At 39.0% G+C, this 18804-nt stretch overlaps 1 protein-coding gene across 2 annotated transcripts in view; it reads left to right on the forward strand.

Annotated features, from left to right (window-relative positions):
• ldlrb (low density lipoprotein receptor b) overlaps positions 1 to 18804 on the forward strand; it is a 38844-nt gene that overhangs the window by 10963 nt on the left and 9077 nt on the right. For both annotated transcript variants that reach the window (XM_057843536.1, XM_057843535.1), the window contains exons 6-14: positions 7170 to 7292; positions 7524 to 7643; positions 7738 to 7866; positions 7959 to 8130; positions 10114 to 10341; positions 10472 to 10590; positions 10679 to 10818; positions 15474 to 15615; positions 17321 to 17560. In XM_057843536.1, the coding sequence (XP_057699519.1) occupies positions 7170 to 7292; positions 7524 to 7643; positions 7738 to 7866; positions 7959 to 8130; positions 10114 to 10341; positions 10472 to 10590; positions 10679 to 10818; positions 15474 to 15615; positions 17321 to 17560 (1413 nt within the window). The remainder of the gene's footprint in view (positions 1 to 7169; positions 7293 to 7523; positions 7644 to 7737; positions 7867 to 7958; positions 8131 to 10113; positions 10342 to 10471; positions 10591 to 10678; positions 10819 to 15473; positions 15616 to 17320; positions 17561 to 18804) is intronic.

Below are 18804 nucleotides of genomic sequence, written 5' to 3' on the forward strand. Positions count from 1 at the left end.
TTTGCTGTTGTTGTTGAAAAACTGCGTAGCAATTTTTTTCCCAATTTTTTATTTATTTATTCATTTATTTTTGTATTTTAACAATTCACCGTTACCTTTATGTGCTTGGAAATGCCGGTAATTAAGTTGTGTTGTGTGCATTGCCCAAAAGATTTAGATGGGACTACAGATAAAACTGATTTGTTTTGGTAAAGTTTAAAGGATAGATAAAGTTGCTAAGTGTAGTTGCAAATTTCTTGTTTATTTTACATTTTGATACATTTCCATTCTTGGGTGCATCTCAATACAGTGATCCTCACTACTTCGCGCTTCAAACTTTGCGCCATCAGTCCATCACAGATTTTATTCAATTAAGAAAATAATAAATACAGTATTTTATTTAAAAATGTTAAGCTTTTTGCATTTGGCCGGTCCATCGCATAACGGTTATTTTTCAAAGTTTTTGAATTTCTCCTCCACAAGGCTACTTTTGTTGTCTTTAGGTATAAGACATCTTTGTGAAGTTTGGGGTCATTCGGTACGCAATTAATCTCCATGCCCTCGAAGACTGTTTTTCCCTTTTGCGTTACCACAATTGACCAACAAAGTGATCCAAAGTGGTGGCCGATTGGTGGTCCTCTGGACAGGTTCTCCACCTCCCGTGTTTCCACACATGTGGGAGCTTTGAGATATCTCCAAACCCTTTACAATCCGTCGAATGCTTAGGTTGCGGAAGGCCGCCAGACTGCCTGGAACCCCAACAGTGGCTGCCCATCGTCCAAAAAGTGAATGCGGCGCAAACTGCTTGAAACTTTGGGTTGGGAACCTATCTCGATTCTGGGCATGAGCGTATCGATAACCTTTTGGGATGCAAAACATCACGATATATCACCATTTCAATATATAGTCACACCCCAACTGGAACTCGGACGAAGGTTGCGCTGTTGTCGCAGAAGTGAACGACCGCGAGTGTCATTTTGTTTGTGTGTTTGGAGGTCAATAAACCGCACATTTCTTTGTGTGTGTGTCTGTCGTCAAACCGCACATCTCTGTTTTCATTTTGCGTTACTAAGTTGGTAGTTTGTCAATTATCCCTTACCCTGGAGGCAACGTCTAGAGAGCGTTCACTAGTGGACAACTTGAGGGAAACTAAAAAAGGACTATGAACATGAAATTTCTTGTACTAGTTGTTATTGTCAAGGAAAGGAACAAATACTAGTATAATCTTCCGGAGCAGCAACATTCCAAAGTTCATTTTTTTTGTACTGGTCTAATATGCATGTATATGCATCGTTTTCATTAATATATGTCTCACTTCACTTATATCATAATTATTACATTTGCAGTGCTTAAAAAACATTTATTAAAATATACTTAAGTTTTTTTAAAATTATATTTTGGGGAGAAACATGTCTTATATGTATCTCTTTCCAACGCTGTTAAAACTGAATACTGTAATCCCTCATTTTTCGAAGATAATTTTTTTGGGGGGCGATGTATAATGTATTTATTTAGATTGAGCATTGGAAAGAAATACATATAAGATATGATTTTCCCCTTTTTTGTCCAAAGTATAATTCTTTATTGAATTCTTTACTGAGTGAGTGCTCTCAAATCAACTCTTGCTGCTTAGAACAGCACAAGACCCAACACAATGAGTTGCAATAGGACTTCAGCCAATGTTTGAAAAGTTAACGAGGCAGCGGCCTTGGAAATGCAGTTGTCTGGCCAGTTAAGAGGAGCTCCCTTGTCACTCATTGTTTATTTTAACAAGCTGCAGCTGCCTGGTGAGAAAGAAACGCATCAGGAGGGACGAGTGAGAGGCTTTACGTGATCAGATAGGGCATATCTATAAAATCCTGCATTTTTATTTTTATTTTTTTTAATTAAAAAAAAAAAAAAAAAATCAAATCTGCAATGGGCTGTGGGCGCGATGTTTGAAGCGTGAAGTAGAGGGGGATCACTGTAAATACGTTTAACACACACACAAAAAATGTGTATAAATAAGATCTGCCTCTATTTCGTGGATTTTCAATTTTCGCGGTGGGGGGTGGTCCTCACTAACCACGAAAAATGAGTGATCACTGAATTCATTGCTCAAAATGTTATGTATTTTATCTGTAGTTCTTTTTAAAAAGTAAAACACAATGTACTGTGTGCATACAGCGATCCCTTGTTTTCGTGGTCAATGGGGACCCTCCGCCATAATCGAAATCCGTTAAATAGAGGTGTTGCTTATTTACATTTAAAAAAACTATTTGTTTCTGTGTTTTCAATGTATTTATTGAAATTTAGCATTGGAAAGAGATACATAGAAGACATGATTTTTTTCCTTTTTTTCCCAAAGTACAATCATTTATTAAATGTTTCATTGAGTCCTCTTAGATCAACTCATGCTGCTTAGAACAGCGCACAACACAACACAATGAGTTGCCATAAGCGACTACAGTCATCTTCAAAAAGTTAACGAGGCGGTGGCCTTTGAAATGTAGTTGTCTGGCCACTTTATTGGAGCTCCCTTGTCACTCATCGTTTACGTTAACATGCTGCAGCTGCCTGGTGCGAAAGAAACGCTTCAGGAAGGAGAGTGACCCCCGAATCCCACTTAATTGTGCGGCGCTCAGCTCTGATGCAGACCACCTGCGATGCCCAATGCCCAATGCATACGACTCTCATGCGGTCCGTACACCCGGGACTCTAGACGTGCATGCGCAAGACGGAGCAGACTATATGATCAGATCAACACAAAGTTTATTATTGTGACAGTATTTTCAGGAAGAAAACCTATATGTGCCAAAAATGCAAAAAGGCCATTAGTACAGTTTAACTACAGTTAAATTCAGTTCAGTTCATAGTTAAAATTAGATGCATAATACTTTTATTAACATTATTTACTTTGAAAAAACGGATATTGCTGCTGTTCTATTTCCCTTTTGGTGCATGCTACACACCAGGGCTTGATCCGGCCACAGGGTGACGGACAACAAAATAGACCCCGTCCGTATTTTAGTTTTGACGGACCGGAGAGGCCGGACTCAGGCGGGTCCGAATCGGAGCTGAGTAGATCATGTGGACCACCTCGTATTGACTACAATACAAACGTATTTGTTGGGTCATTTGGAACGTAGCTGAGCGTAGCACGGCAGACCCTGTGGGATTCCGGGGTGAGGCTGTACCTGATCGGGTGGGACAGCTCTATAAAATCCTGCATTTTTTGTTGTGTTTTGTTTAAATTAAAAAAATCCACGATGATTTGAGGGCGCGATGTTTGACGCGAGGGATCACTGTACAAACATATGTGTGTATATATATATATACACAGTGGGGCAAATGAGTATTTAGTCAACCACTAATTGTGCAAGTTCTCCCACTTGAAAATATTAGAGAGGCCTGTAGTAATTGTCAACATGGGCAAACCTCAACTGTGAGAGACAGAATGTGGAAAAAAAAACAAACAAAAAAACAGAAAATCACATTGTTTGATTTTTAAAGAATTTATTTGCAAATCATGGTGGAAAATAAGCATTTGGTCAATACCAAAAGTTCATCTCAATACTTAGTTATGTACCCTTTGTTGGCAATAACAGAGGCCAAACGTTGTTTCTAGCTCTTCACAAGCTTTTCACACACTGTTGCTGGTATTTTGGCCCATTCCTCCATGCAGATCTCCTCTAGAGTAGGGATGGGAATTGATAGGATTTTTACGATTCCGATTCCATTATCGATATTGCTTAACGATTCGATTCTTTATCGATTCTAATTTGGGGAAAAAGAAGAACAAACGTTTTGATTGGCATCGAGTTTGTTTAATCAGAAGTCACAGCCTTACAAACTCATAACGAGATCAAAAGAGGCCCAAAGCCTCAATGTTAACTGTGGCAATAAGTGGCAAATACACAAGAATCTGTAACATTTTACTGAAACATTTATCTAATAGAAATAAAAAATATTGGTATATATTGGCAGATAGGTTGTTGTTCTGCCTTTGGCAATATATGTTAAAGCAGGGGTCCCCAAACTTTTTCCTGTGAGGGCTACATAACTTTTCCCTTCTCTGATGAGGGGCCGGGGTCAGTTTGTAACAGAAAAAGTGTGACGATTGCAGAAGTGCATAAATGTAAAAAATTGTTTTTCAGAAAGCCACAATCAAATAACGCTTTCTGGATTCTTCACGGAATGAAAGTAAATAAAATAAAAATAATAATATAATATAATAATAATAATAATAATAATTAATAAAAACACTATTAATTAAATAGATAATAACCAAATACCCCTCTCTGAATTCTTCAAGGAAAAGGCCAGGAAATAAATAACACGATTGAGGAAAAAAAAAAAATTCAAAATGGCCGGACCAAATGTGGAGGCGGGCAGTATTTGGGCCGCGGGCCGCAGTTTGGGGACTGCTGGGTTAACGTGTATTATTTACCTTTACATTGAAATGCATGCCTTTTAGTTTTTGTGGCGCTTACACGCTCAAGTGGGGGCGCCCTTGCGCTTCCTCACGCGAAGAAGAACGCGCTCACGTGAAGAAGAGCGCGCTTACACCCGAAGAAGAAATGCCGCATCCAAGTGAGTGAGCGAGTTAGTGAGAGAGGGAAACACTTCTACGAGCCTACGTTCTTTGTTAATGTTAATATCTACAGAGGCAACGCCTGTATGTATCATCTTTTGTGTTGTTGTGTTTCCACTCGCGATCGGACACTTAAATCCAGTTGTGTAGTGGTTTGAACGATGTGCTAATGCTAGCGGACGAATGCTAACCATTTGTTATTACTGTTATTAGCAGCTAATCATCGCTGATTTACGTTGATGCAAACCTGTTTGTTATTGGGGACAAAATTGATTTGTTTCATTTCTATTCTTAGTTTCACTCTTCAAGTGATGGTTGAATAAAGTCAGCAAATTATACCAACGTCTTCTGCATTGTCATTTGGGAGTTTAGCTAGCTGTATAGCCAGGTCTGAGCCTTAGCCTCTCTGTGAGGACAGCGCAGTCGTATTCCCTCCTGATGCAGTTATCTCCACCTTGCAATGACTGCAAGTCGCTTTGTTGTAATTTTTCCTCGTGAAGTGAAGACACACTTTCGAGCGTTTGAACCTACGTGCTGTCATTGTTATGTTTATGGCTGCAATGCTCGTGCTTACCCGTCGTAACCTTTCATTTTCACACTCTTTCCTGGTGAAGTGTAGTCAAGCTTTGGAGCGAGTGGTTCTTGGCGCCATGCTAGTTTGATGCGTCTGGACAACAACACACGTCACGACGCAATACGCGTCTTTAGGAATCGTTAAAGGGATCGTTAAGGCTTTTTCATTGTGATGTCGAGGCCTCGAAACACTCGGAACCGGTTCCGAATTGGAATCTGATTTCGATTCCCATCCCTACTCTAGAGTAGTGATGTTTTGGTGCTGTCGTTGGGCAACACGGACTTTCAACTCCCTCCACAGATTTTCTAAGGGGTTGAGATCTGGAGACTGGGTAGGCCACTCCAGGAGCTTGAAATGCTTCTTACGAACCCACTCCTTTGTTGCCCTGGCTGTGTGTTTGGGATCATTGTCATGCTGAAAGACCCAGCCATGTCTCATCTTCAATGCCCTTGCTGACGAAAGGAGATTATCACTCAAAATCTCTCAATACATGGCCCCATTCATTCTTTCCTTTACACAGATCAGTCCTCCTGGTCCCTTTGCAGGAAAAACAGCCCCAAAGCATGATGTTTCCACCCCCATGCTTCACAGTGGGTATGGTGTTCTTCAGATGCAATTCAGTACCCTTTTTTCCTCCAAACACAAGAACCTGTGTTTCTACCATAAAGTTCTATTTTGGTTTCATCTGACCCTAACACCTTCTCCCAATCCTCTTCTGGATCATCCAAATGCTCTCTAGAGAACCGCAGACGGGCCTGGACGTGTACTTTCTTCAGCAGGGGGACACGTCTGGCAGTGCAGGATTTGAGTCCCTGGCGTCGCATTATGTTATTGATAGTAGCCTTTGTTACTGTGGTCCCAGCTCTCTGTAGGTCATTCACTAGGTCCCCCCGTGTGCTTCTGGGATTTTTGCTCACCGTTCTTGTTATCATTTTGATGCCACGGGGTGAGATCTTGCATGGCGCCCCAGTTCGAGGAAGATTATCAGTGGTCTTGTATGTCTTCCATTTTCTAATAATCTGCCTACTGCCCGTAGTTAGCTGGGATAGGCTCCAGCACCTCCGCGACCCTCGTGAGGAAAAGCGGCATGGAAAATGAATGAATGAATGAATGAATGTTCCCACGGTTGATTTCTTTACACCAAGCGTTTTACCTATTGCAGATTCAGTCTACCCAGCTTGGTGCAGGTCTACAGCTTTGTCTCTGGTGTCCTTCGACAGCTCTTTGGTCTTGGCCATAGTGGAGTTTGGAGTGTGACTGACTGAGATTGTGGACAGGTGTCTTTTATACCGATAATGAGTTAAAACAGGTGCCATTAATACAGGTAACGAGTGGAGCCTCGTTAGACCTCGTTAGAAGAAGTTAGACCTCTTTGACAGCCAGAAATCTTGCTTGTTTGTAGGTGACCAAATACTTATTTTCCACTCTAATTTGGCCTCCGTTATTGCAAACAGAGGGTAAATAACAAAGTATTGAGATGAACTTTTAGTATTGACCAAATACTTATTTTCCACCATGATTTGCAAATAAAATATTTAAAAATCTAACAATGGGATTTTCTGTTTTTTTTTGCACATTCTGTCTCTCATGGTTGAGGTTTACCCATGTTGACAATTGCAGGCCTCGCTAATCTTTTCAAGTAGGAGAACTTGCAAAATTGGTGGTTGACTAAATACTTATTTGCCCCACTGTGTATATATGTACTAGTATCTCTCTCTCTCTCTCTCTCTCTCTCTCTCTCTCTCTCTCTCTCTCTCTCTCTCTCTCTCTCTCTCTCTCTCTCTCTCTCTCTCTCTCTCTCTCTCTCGCTCTATAATATACGTTTACATGATTGTAATTTTAGATTGAGTCAAAATATTAATAAATTCCTGCAATTTACAACCAATGCTACATTAATAATAGGACTATGTCAAGATATACTGTGGTGGTGTGCGACTGTGCATTTGGAGATCTATTTTACGCATTTCATCTTTTGTACAATCAACGTTCATAATAAACAACTGATGTGTTTATACTTATCTTATACTGTCCTCTTCTCACTAGAAAACGCATGCGATGGTCCGACTGTGTTCAAGTGTCGAAGCGGGAAGTGCATCAGCATGACCAAGGTCTGCGACAAGCAGCAAGACTGTCATGACGGTTCGGATGAACCGGTCGGATTGTGTGGTAGGTGTTTGTTCCCCCTCCTTGCTCTTTTATATGTCACCATTACTGCTCATAGACTGGAAAATGTGAGTGGCATATGTTTGAGTCAATTGAGTTAGCTTCAGGGAAGTGGTTGTCATGAGGCGACACTTAATTTAAGAGCATTGCCCCCCGCCCCTGAAAAGAGACTTTACGAAGACAATCATTCTTTTACATAAATGTTAATTACTTTGGTTGTGTGTGTCTCCACAGATATTAATGAGTGTTTGGTTGGGAACGTTGGGTGCTCCCATGATTGTGTTGATCATAAACTCGGCTACACCTGCTCCTGCCCTGCTGGATACACACTGAAGGACGACAAAAACTGTGAAGGTGAGTGGTAGGAAATGTGGGACTAGTGAGTGAGTGACGTTCAAAATATTCATGAGAACTGAGCATTTCCCTTGGACCTTGTCACCACCTGCAGACATCGACGAATGTTTGCAACCAGACATTTGCAGTCAGATTTGTATCAATGAGCCGGGCAGCTACAGGTGTGATTGTAAAGACGGCTACAAAATGGACCCGGCCACCACGACGTGCAAAGCTGTGGCTGGTAATGCTTGAAACATGCAAATACTGTGCATCTCATTTAATGGCTCAAAATGGAGATCACGTTCTCAACTTTGATCTCACTGTCTCCACCAGGCACTACGCCCGAACTTTACTTCGCCAACAGGCATGATGTGAGGAAGGTGACTGTAGATCGCAGCGATTACGTGCATGTGATGGAGGATTTGAAGGATGCAGTGGCTCTAGACATAGATATCCCTAACAAGATCATCTTCTGGTCGGACCTTTTCTTCAAGAAAATCTACAGGTTGAATACATAATGATTAACTGTTTTAAATTAGCCAAATGACGGTGCTAAAAGTCTAATACCCATGCTATTATCCCTTAACGGGATCCACGGATAGAAAGACTTGTAGTTGTTTAAAGATAAACGTTATTATGAGTTAAAATAATTTGATATGGAAACCACTCTTGATGTTTTTGTTTTTATACAATTTGTAGAATTGGTTTAACTACTAGGTCGCCATTGTTGTTAGCGTCGCAGGGCAGTGATGTCACATGGTTACGCTGCCGGGCTTCCAGAGTATGACTCTAGCAACATAAACATGTCATCTGTTCAACCCTTTCAATTTGAAGCCGAGAGGAACATTGATGAGCATGACAGCACTGTCGATATTTCACAAAACAAGTAGCAAATGCTAAATGAACAGGAAAGACGGCATGAGACAAGACGAGAGTAGGAAAAAAAGTGCTGTCAAAATGTCCTAAACCGGTGAAACATCATACAAGAGGCGTATTTGACACCCAAAGTACTACCATGCACTTTTTGCTTGTTTTGTTTAGATGCATACAGACAGAACCTACTAAAGATGCCTTAAGAAAATACTTCGACGTAGTAATATCAAATAAAGGTGGTTGGAAAATGAATGAATAAATATGCTACGTGACTAATGTGGTCAACAGATCAACAATCTGCTTTCAAGCTACCACAAGAAAACACAATGCTTAAAAGTATGAGAGGTAAACACGTAAAATTATTTTCAGGAAATAAAAAGGTAATAAGAGACTGAATTAAAACACAAATAGAAAGTACTCGCCGCTTTTATCTGATTAGCGCATGTGTTGGACGTCTCGCTGAGTAGAAGGAATTGCAGTAACCTGGTGGTATAAGTCGAGTGACAGTGACAATCTACGTCATCACCCCGAGCGTCCATTGTCGCCTAAAACATCTCGCCCTCCGTAGGTCAAAACTAAATAAACTACTAAGTATTATACAGGATGTCCAAAAAGTCTCTTTACCATTTCAAAAATGTATTAAAAATGCAATTGATTAGATATTTTATTCAGATTTGTTCTATTGTATTCAGCATTTATTGAAGTTTCTTGCCATGTTCGCTGTAGCATAGCCTCATCAATTGTGGCGATGACATCAGTAATCTTTCGTTTAAGGTCAGTAATGTCTCTTATCTTTGTTCGATGCATGATATCTTTAACATAGCCCAATAGAAAGAAGTCCAGGGGAGTGATACCTGGTGAAAGTTGCGGCCAAGGAAATGGCCCATCCCTTCCAATCCATCGGTCTGGAAATGTTTGATTGAGGAACCCACGAACATGCAGCCCCCAATGTGGTGGTGCAGCATCTTGCTGAAAATTGATGGTTGGTTGAAGGTCATTCAGTTGTGGTGCCACATATTCAGTTAAAAGGTCAAGGTAAACATTTGCAGAAATCGATGTCTCGATGAATAAAAATGGACCAAATATTCGATTGCACATGATCCTACACCACACATTCACCTTTGGGCTACTACGCTCAATTTCTCTAGCCAAGTGGGGGTGTTCTGATCCCCGGATCCTTACATTGTGTTTGTTCAGTTTCCCTGAAACATGAAAGATTGCCTCATCACTAAAACAAACAGGATCCCTGAAACACACAAATGCAGTATAATAAAAAACTTAAATGAACACTGAATACAATAGAACAAATCTGAATAAAATATCTAATCAATTGCATTTTTAATATTTTTTCTAAATGGTAAAGACACTTTATGGATACCCTGAACTAGTAGATTTTTAAATCAATGGCAATATTTTATGTGTTTCTAATAACATATTTTAGTAAAGAGAACAATTATGGCTTATTAGAGCCTACAAATCTTTAAGTCCAAGGTTCCCTTTAAATAGCTGTTCTAATTTATTTAAGGATTTTTTTACTAGTATTTATGTTAACATGGTCTGACGAAACATCCTTGAAGTCCACCATTTACATATCTGTGACTGTTCCTCCTCACAGCTCCAAGCTGGACATGGCCGACCAATCCTCTGCGCACACCGTGGTGATAGGCGATAAGGTGGAGGCCCCGGAAGGCCTCGCCGTTGACTGGATTCATGGCAACATCTACTGGACGGACAGTTTTTTAAAAACCATCTCTGTGGCGACGATGGACGGCAGCAAGAGGAAGACACTGATCGCTGACAATCTTGACGAACCCCGAGCCATAACAGTGGATCCTATGAACAAGTATGTGCGCTTTATGTGTTTAACTCATAGGCTTCCAATGACGAGGACAGACGTCCAGTCCATTTTAACTGTGAGGAGATTTGGAGGGATTAATCATTACACATGATTCAAACAGTCATGTCTTTGTCAGTTTCATGTACTGGACAGACTGGGGTAAGGAGGCCAAGATAGAAAAGAGCGGTTTGAACGGAGCTGACCGTGTCACCTTGGTAACTGATAACATTCTGTGGCCCAATGGAATTACACTTGGTAAGATCACATCCATCATGTGTCACTTGATGATGAGCAAAGAAGCTCCTGTATAATAACTAGTCACATGTTTGTTGATCGTGGGCAGACATCGTCAACCAGCGTCTCTACTGGGTGGACTCCAAGTTACACACACTGTCAAGTGTGGATGTCAACGGAGGGACTAGAAACACTGTGATTTACAGTAAAGAAAAACTCGAACATCCTCTCTCTCTGGCTGTGTTTGAGGTTAGTGATGTCATGAGATATAAAAGAACGTTCCATTGAGAGTCTACAAATAATTTTTGGGTTTTGGGTTAGGGTTTACATTTACAATTTTAAAAGCTATGTTAACTATGCAAATTATGTTAAAGTTGCGTTTTAACATTCTAAAGTTAAAAAAGAAAGGGGAAATAATAAAGTGCGTACTCACCATTGATAAATGTGGAAATCTGCAAAAGGAGCTTGATTGTTCTTGCGAGGCAAGTCTCTAATGTTTACTAACGGCAGCTCCATCTGGTTTGACTTCTCCCAATTTGTATTATTTTTGATGATTGGATCTTGGGTTGGACGCATTAAAATTGGTAGCCTGGGCTGCAATCGTTGATTATTGTGATATTAAAAAAAAAAAACTGTCTCACTGGATTTTTGTGATATGTTTGCACCATCATTTGGTCAAATTATGAATTTTATGACCTCGTAGGTGATTGAGGTATGGTATATACAATGGTGTGAAAAAGTATCTGAACCTTTTGGAATTTCACATATCTGCATAAAATCACCATCCAATCTGATCTGATCTTTGTCAAAATCACACAGATGAAAATACAGGGTCTGCTTTAACTAAAACCACCCAAACATTTATAGCAGGGTACCCGCGGGTTATTAAAAGTATTAAAAAAGCATTGAATTTAGTTTTCCATTATTAAAGGTATTAAAAGTATTAAATTAGCTGTTGTAAGTCTGGAATTTTTTCACCGTGGTCTTAATTTTCAAGAACATCTCAGTGTAGCCTAAATTATATCCGCGACAAAGTTTTTTGTTTTTTTTTAATCCATACCGAAGATGATGCATAGAATTTTTACGATGCACTGCACTACAAATCGAAATGCAACTCGTGCGTGCCAAACCACCACAACCGGCAAAACAGAGAATCCATCCACCTCTGCATCGGGAATGCGTCCGTTTGTCGGTGGAACGAAAACCCTGCAGGCAGAAGTATTGTGGATTCTGAACACCAAAACAGACCACCAGTCATATACTTCAAATGAGTCCATTGGTGATCTGTTTCGGATGTTACGTCATTTTTGGTCGGCATCGGCTGTCACAATGTTGGTCATATTGACATTTTGTTCCAGAGGGAGCATTCCCGATGTCTTAACTGTCTTTTGTAACGAATTTTCAGTTAGCAGAAAAAACGCACATTTTCTTAATGTTTAAATAGTCTGCATATTTTTATGACCATTATAAGTGCATTTACACAATGAAATAAAACTGGAAAAGTTTGTTAAACATAATGTTGCTCAAATCGTGTTTTTTTTTCCCGGAGGGAGCACTCCCGACTTCAAAACTGCAGCCAATTTAAGCTCATCAAGACTTTAAGATAGAGGTAAAATCGGGCCTAAAAAGTCCAGCCCGACCCGAACTGGTCCGCGGGTATTAAAGCCCGACCCGCGTTTTGTGTGATAACATTTGTGACGATGTCTGCATAAAAGACTGCCTTTTGTAACGAATTCTCAGTTGGCAGAAAAAAAACGCACATTTTCTTGATGTTTAAATAGACTACATATATTTATGATCATTATAAATTTATTTACACAACGAAATAACGCTGGAAAAGTTTGTTAAATATAAATAAACAGGTGCGGTTTTGCGGCCTCGCAGAGGGGAAGATTAAAAAGGGCGTATAGGCACGCTCTGGCTCTGCAGTGACCATACAGCGTCTTCTTTTTTTTTAATCCAAATTATTTATTTTATAACAAGTATTCCTTAGTTTATCATTCATACATCGTTAATATATAATTATTTCAAAAAGTTAGCGAGAAAGAACCCTGGCCCGGCCCGCCGTAATAATTATCATTTTAATTTTGGTCATGTTTTCAGTTTAATTTAGCTGTTTCCAGCTTGCTATGTTTATAATTGCGATGTTTGTTTACCGCTTTTCCCTCTTACTGCGAAGAGGAAGGAAGTTACATCGGCCGCCGCTATGATATTTAAGTCATCAGCCATCTGCTGTGACCCAGGAATTTAACGCCTGCTTTCACGCATACTGCTTCCCATGTCAGTCGACACGGGAAATTGTTTTCACACACAACTGCTGCACGGTTAAGTCCCGCGATATTCCCGTTGTTTTGGAGTATGTGATAGGGGCTCAAGTTACATCCAGATACTTTAGGTTGCAGTTTATGGGTCATGCGAAGGCAGTGGACCTGCTTAAACATTTCGGTTTGCCTTTCGAATTAATGTGAATTTCGCCGTTTTAACTCGAGAGTTAGCCATGTTCACTGGGGTCTTGGCAGGTGCACTAGCGGCTAGCCAGTTACAGAAGATGGCTGGTTTGAGTCCTGTCCTCCTCCTCTTTTTGTCATAATTATTGTGTGCGTGTGTGTGTGTTTAAAAAAATTCTGACAGACTTTATAATGTTACTTTAAATGTGTTTTAATTGTATCTTCAGTATATGTGTATTCTTTTGTCAAACACACTTAGTAATAGAGGTTGAATTTGATGTTCAATGATTTATTTATTTAATATGATTCAATATGGCCTAAATAATGGGTGAAAGAAAAGTATTAATTTTCAGTTGAAATGGCATTAAAAAATTTAGATTTATCAATCCTGGGGGGACCCTGTATAGGTTTTCATGTTTTAATGAGGATAGCATGCAAACAATGATAGAATGGGGAAAATAAGTAAGTGAACCCTCTGCCTAAGGAGACTTAACCCTTTAACACCGAACGTGTCGGCAGCGACGCGTTTACGCATATCGTCTTTGAAGCTTCGTCACGCTGTAATTACATCACCCACGTGCCGCTGGTTGGTCTCATTTGAAAATGCGGAAGTTGATGTCCACACCAGTTTTTATTTGAAGTCAATCGACCAAGAAAAACGGGAGATAATGTCATTTGAGTTTTATAGTTTTATTGCACTCATAAATATGCATTAAAACGCTGCATGGACCATGTATCTATCTCCATATTTCCATCATTTCTTGTCCTTTTTCAAAACCGAAAGCAGCACAAAAGACTACATATCCCAAGAGCCGTTCTGATGTCAAGAAGGACGAACCGAATGTGATCATTTTTAATAAATTTCCGAACGAGGCGCCAACTAATGAAAGGGAGGCATGCGACGCAAGCAACGGCCGGTTGGTTTGAGCGAGCGACTTTGAAACGTGCAGAATGAATATAAAACTACATTTAACGCAAGCTAATGCATTATTTCATTAACTCAAGGAAGAAGATGAGCCGTATTTGTTGTCTTTGTCTTTGCATGAGTCGGCGTCTCGGCGAATAGAAGTGACAACAGCGCGCAAACGGCGAAAGAGTAGGATGTGTGACGTTGTGTGTGACGCAGCTCCGTGACCTGTTCAAGCTTTATTGAGTGCGCAAAAAAAAAAAAAAAACTTTATTGGGTCGCATGCCTGAAAATTTTGAACTGATCTGAACCACTTGTCAATATTTTTTAAAATACTTTTTTTCAATGTTATATATATTTTTTCTTTACTAAAACCTTTTCAATTTTTATGTAGATGTGTGTTTGAGAAGCTTGATTGCATGTAGGTATATATTTTTGATAGGTGATGGGTACAACACCTCACTTCATAAAGAGATATCCTCCAAACCCTTTTTGTGTTAGATGATAGATATAATTTTTTTTCTCACTATTTTGCGCTGTATATAACCTGTTTTGACCATAGTATGTGTAAAGGTCAAAAACGCCTATGACCATACCTGCTGTTTGTGTTGAATTGTCAAACATAAAACTATTCAATCTTATTTTTTTCTATTGAATGTTTATCCTAACAAGTTGAATAAATATTAAATGTGATGGTTTACTTACTTATGTTTCCCTCTTCTGTCATTGTTTGCATACTATCCTCATTAAAATATGAAAATCTATAAGTGGGTGGTTTTCGTTCAAGCAGACACTTTTTTCACCTGTGTGATTTTGACAAAGATCAGATCACATTTGGTGGTGATTTTATGCAGAAATGTGAGAAATTCAAAAAGGTACAGCTACTTTTTCATACCACTGTAAAAACTTGGAATTTTAGTTCATATACTACCCCCCTATGTTTTTGGTCGACTTCGTATGACATGTCTGCGTGGTCACAATGATCTATTTATGTAAGGTATTTTCTCATTTTGTTACATTCATGTGAAGATTTTAAGAAGAAAAAAAAGATCTTAAACCTGACTGTAATCCATACATGTATTTACAATTTTGAGTGAAGGCAAAACACTTTCTGGGGACATTTCATGGACATTTTGACTATTTTTAATTTTTATACAAATACATAATCTAAATGACAATGTTTGAACAGGAAATTTGGGAGTTATATTGTCAGTAGTTTATAAATAATCAAGTCAGACAAGCTTACAACTCTACAGTTGTGCCTTTAACTTCCTGAGATGGTACCTTAATGAGATTTTATTGGCACCGTTTTTGACACCTCTGCTGTGTCCTCAAATATAGGCGTGTGCGCAATGAAGTGTTTTGCAAGTTTAGCTTTTTCAAATATGTAAACACCGCCAGGCTTATTTAGTTGAGTACTGTACCTCTGAAATGCTGAGTATCAACCTTTTTATCAATTTGGGTTGGTTAAATACATTCTCAATTTGGTCAATCGCGTGATGGCAATGAGTGTTTGAAATATCTATGCTTGTCGTTTTCTTGTTGAACAGGATGAAGTGTTTTGGACAGATATGGGCAATAGGGCTGTTTTCGGTGCTGATCGTAAGACAGGAGAGAACATCAAGGAGTTGGCCAGTGACCTGGACCATCCAGAGGATATCGTGGTTTACCACAACCTCAAGCAACCAAATGGTACATCAAAGTCACCAGATTTCAGGTTACAACTAGGGCTGTCCCAAACGACTAATTTCCTCCCGATTAGTCAGCCAACTGTTTTTACGATTAGTCGACTAATCTAATAATTTTTTTTTTTTTTTTTTTACTACTTTATTAACAATTTTTTAAAAAGTTTATTAATCCACAAAAAACATTTTGGAACACCTAAATTATTTATTAACGTATAAATACATAACATAAATATCAATAATAAATCACAAACAATGAGGTCAAATGCTGATGGCATTAACTAGTGCAAAAAAAATGTAAACTGAAACACTGTGACTTCACTTCTTTAAAGGGAGTCAAAACAATTCTTACTCTTTTTTGTGGTATGTCATATTCTATATTGTTCTAAATGTTAAAATGGTTTGCAATGTCCCGGACAACCATTTTCAGAATACTTTGTGTGAGTTACGACGCTTTTTCTGGTGTGCATTTCGCATTTTTAAGGGAGGGGGAAAACTGTTCAACTTTTGTTTGTTTTAACCTGAAAATAGATAAAGTAGAGGGCACACAGAAATATTACCACAATTATTTTGAATGAAAGGCACACATACTCACAGTAACAAAAATTAAATATATAGTATTAATTTTATAGTACACTACTATATGTATATACACAATAATACTTTATAATATAAAGTAACTAACATTAGTTCAGTCATGGATTACAGTAAGTAGGCCAGTGCTGTTTCCATATATATTTTTATTATATTATGTATATACAGGATATATGTATATATTTTCCCCAAGTGGGACCTTCCATGATCCTAATAAATTTAATAATAATTAAAAAAAATATTATACAATTATATTATATATATATTAATTATTTTATTAAATAAAAATGCACGTTGATACAACGCACATAAAGGCAACTTCCATTAAAAAAATCGTTAGAAAGTTGTATGGACTTACAATCCGCTAGCATGTTGTTTCTTAAAATTACACTTGGGTGTCGGCGCTTCAAGTGTTCGTTCATAGCCGACGTGCGACCGTGGTATGCGAGCTCAGCTTAGCAAAGAGTACACACGGTGGCACCCTCCATATTTTCCTTGAAATAATTCCAGGCTCTGGTTATTCTGGTCCGCTTTTTTGGCTTTATGCCGCTTTCACGTGTTACCAGTTCTGCCCTTTTTGCTAATTGGCGGTGTTTTCAACTCCTCGCCGTAGTGAGGGGTGAACGAGCGATTCACTTGGCTTGTTGTCGTCGGTTCGTCCGATTTCCTCTTCAGGAAGGCGGCGGCGTGCATAAAAACACCGAGAGGCGTCGGATGGCTCTTTATAGATACTTTTATTGACCAAAACAAAAACGTGGGGGATGCAGCCACTCAACTCCGCGCTACCCGCGAACTTTTCCAACTCACCGATCTCGCTCCCTCTCTCTCGCTCGCCCACTTTCTTCCTATTTGCTCAATCTGACAATGCCGGTCACATTGAAATAACAGCGGCCCGCTGGGAGGTGCCAGTAACAACCGCTTGCATCGCGAGCACCCGCCATTCTTAACTTTATCCGCATGTTTTTTTTTTTTTTTATCCCGTCATTACCCGTCGAAGGTACGTTTTGCCCGTCGACCCATTTACGTCATCGACAACGTCGACTAGTCGGGACGGCTCTAGTTACAACAAACAAAACAAAAAAGCTATTAGGATCTTTACACTTTTTTCCTGCTTGTAGGTACAAACTGGTGCACAGAGGGGAACATTAATGGAGGCTGCGAGTACCTGTGCCTTCCCGCTCCTGTCATCAATCAACATTCTCCGAAATATACCTGCGCCTGCCCCGATCACATGAACATGGCGTCCGACATGAGGAAATGTGTGGCCAAAGCCACTGAGACAAACATGACGAGTTCGATCCTGCCCTCTCAGGAGCCCAACCTGTCCGACAGACAGCAGCCTCTGGCTCCATCCCCAGGTACAAACACTTAAACCAGTCCCAATATGACTCATATGGTACAGACTTGATTTGATACTTACAACACTTTTTAGATTACTAATCAGGCATGAAAATCACTCACCTTTCGGCGAAATTTGCCGTTTTGAACCTAAAGGGGGTGACCTACGTGAATTGTGTAGATACGAGGAGAACATTTTTAAGGGGGGGTCGTAATTCCATCTAACTAACTAACGACATGTTTTACTGAAGTTGCTAAGCCTGTCGCGATAAGCAATGAGTCCATTTGTCGCAAGGTAAATAAAAATGTGGGCGATAATTTTCACGCCTGCGTTTTATCACCGTGTGCGTGCATGCATACATTTGTGCGTGAGTGTAAAGAACATATGAGACTCCCGTTCATTTTACAGATGTTTATTGGTAAACAACATGCAGTAAAATTACAGTTAAGACATACAAAATAAGGAAACACATGTATATTAAACACTGTAAACGTTAGCATTGCTACATTGAGACTAATGGGGAAAAAAAGACAACCTACTTCAGCCTGCAATAAAACATTGGCAGTCTTGTCCAAAACGCAAACTTGCGGTTAAAAGGTGACACTTCAAACATTAAAAAAAGCTGGTTAACAGCATTTGCAAACGAAAAAATGAAAAGAAAAAAAAAAAACTGAGTGACACCACAAGCAATGACGATAAGTGCTTTTTTTGCGGAGTGTGAAGCTGTTAGCGGTTTAGCGAACGTACTTCCGGTGAACATATCAAAAATAAAAGCACTTCATATGAATAACGATTTCTGGAGTTAATCCCCCATACTTCAAAATTAATACTATAATACTGTATGTAAATACTATAATACTACAGAATTCAGATTTTACACTAAGAATAGCTTTTAAATGACACCCATTTTGAAAAATTACATTTGCAATGAATATTATAATTCTTATAATACTATTTTAGATAGTAGTATACTATAATAATAATGCTAGATATTTTTTTTTATTGTTTTGAATAATGTTGGAAAGGCGAAGTCAGTGTTCTGAATCTGTTTACATTGCATTCTTTTGCACTAGTAAATGCTATCAACATTTGACCTCATTGTTTATGTGTGATTAATTATTGTTATTTACATTTTTATTTGTACTTTAATGAAGAATTTAAGCTTTTTTGTGAATCAATAAGTGTCAACAAAAATTTCATTGCTATATTCGTAAAAAGTCGACTAATTGTAAAAATACTCGGCTGACTAATCGGGAGAAAATT

This window comes from Corythoichthys intestinalis, chromosome 8, assembly GCF_030265065.1.
Source record: "Corythoichthys intestinalis isolate RoL2023-P3 chromosome 8, ASM3026506v1, whole genome shotgun sequence".
NCBI lineage: Eukaryota > Metazoa > Chordata > Actinopteri > Syngnathiformes > Syngnathidae > Corythoichthys > Corythoichthys intestinalis.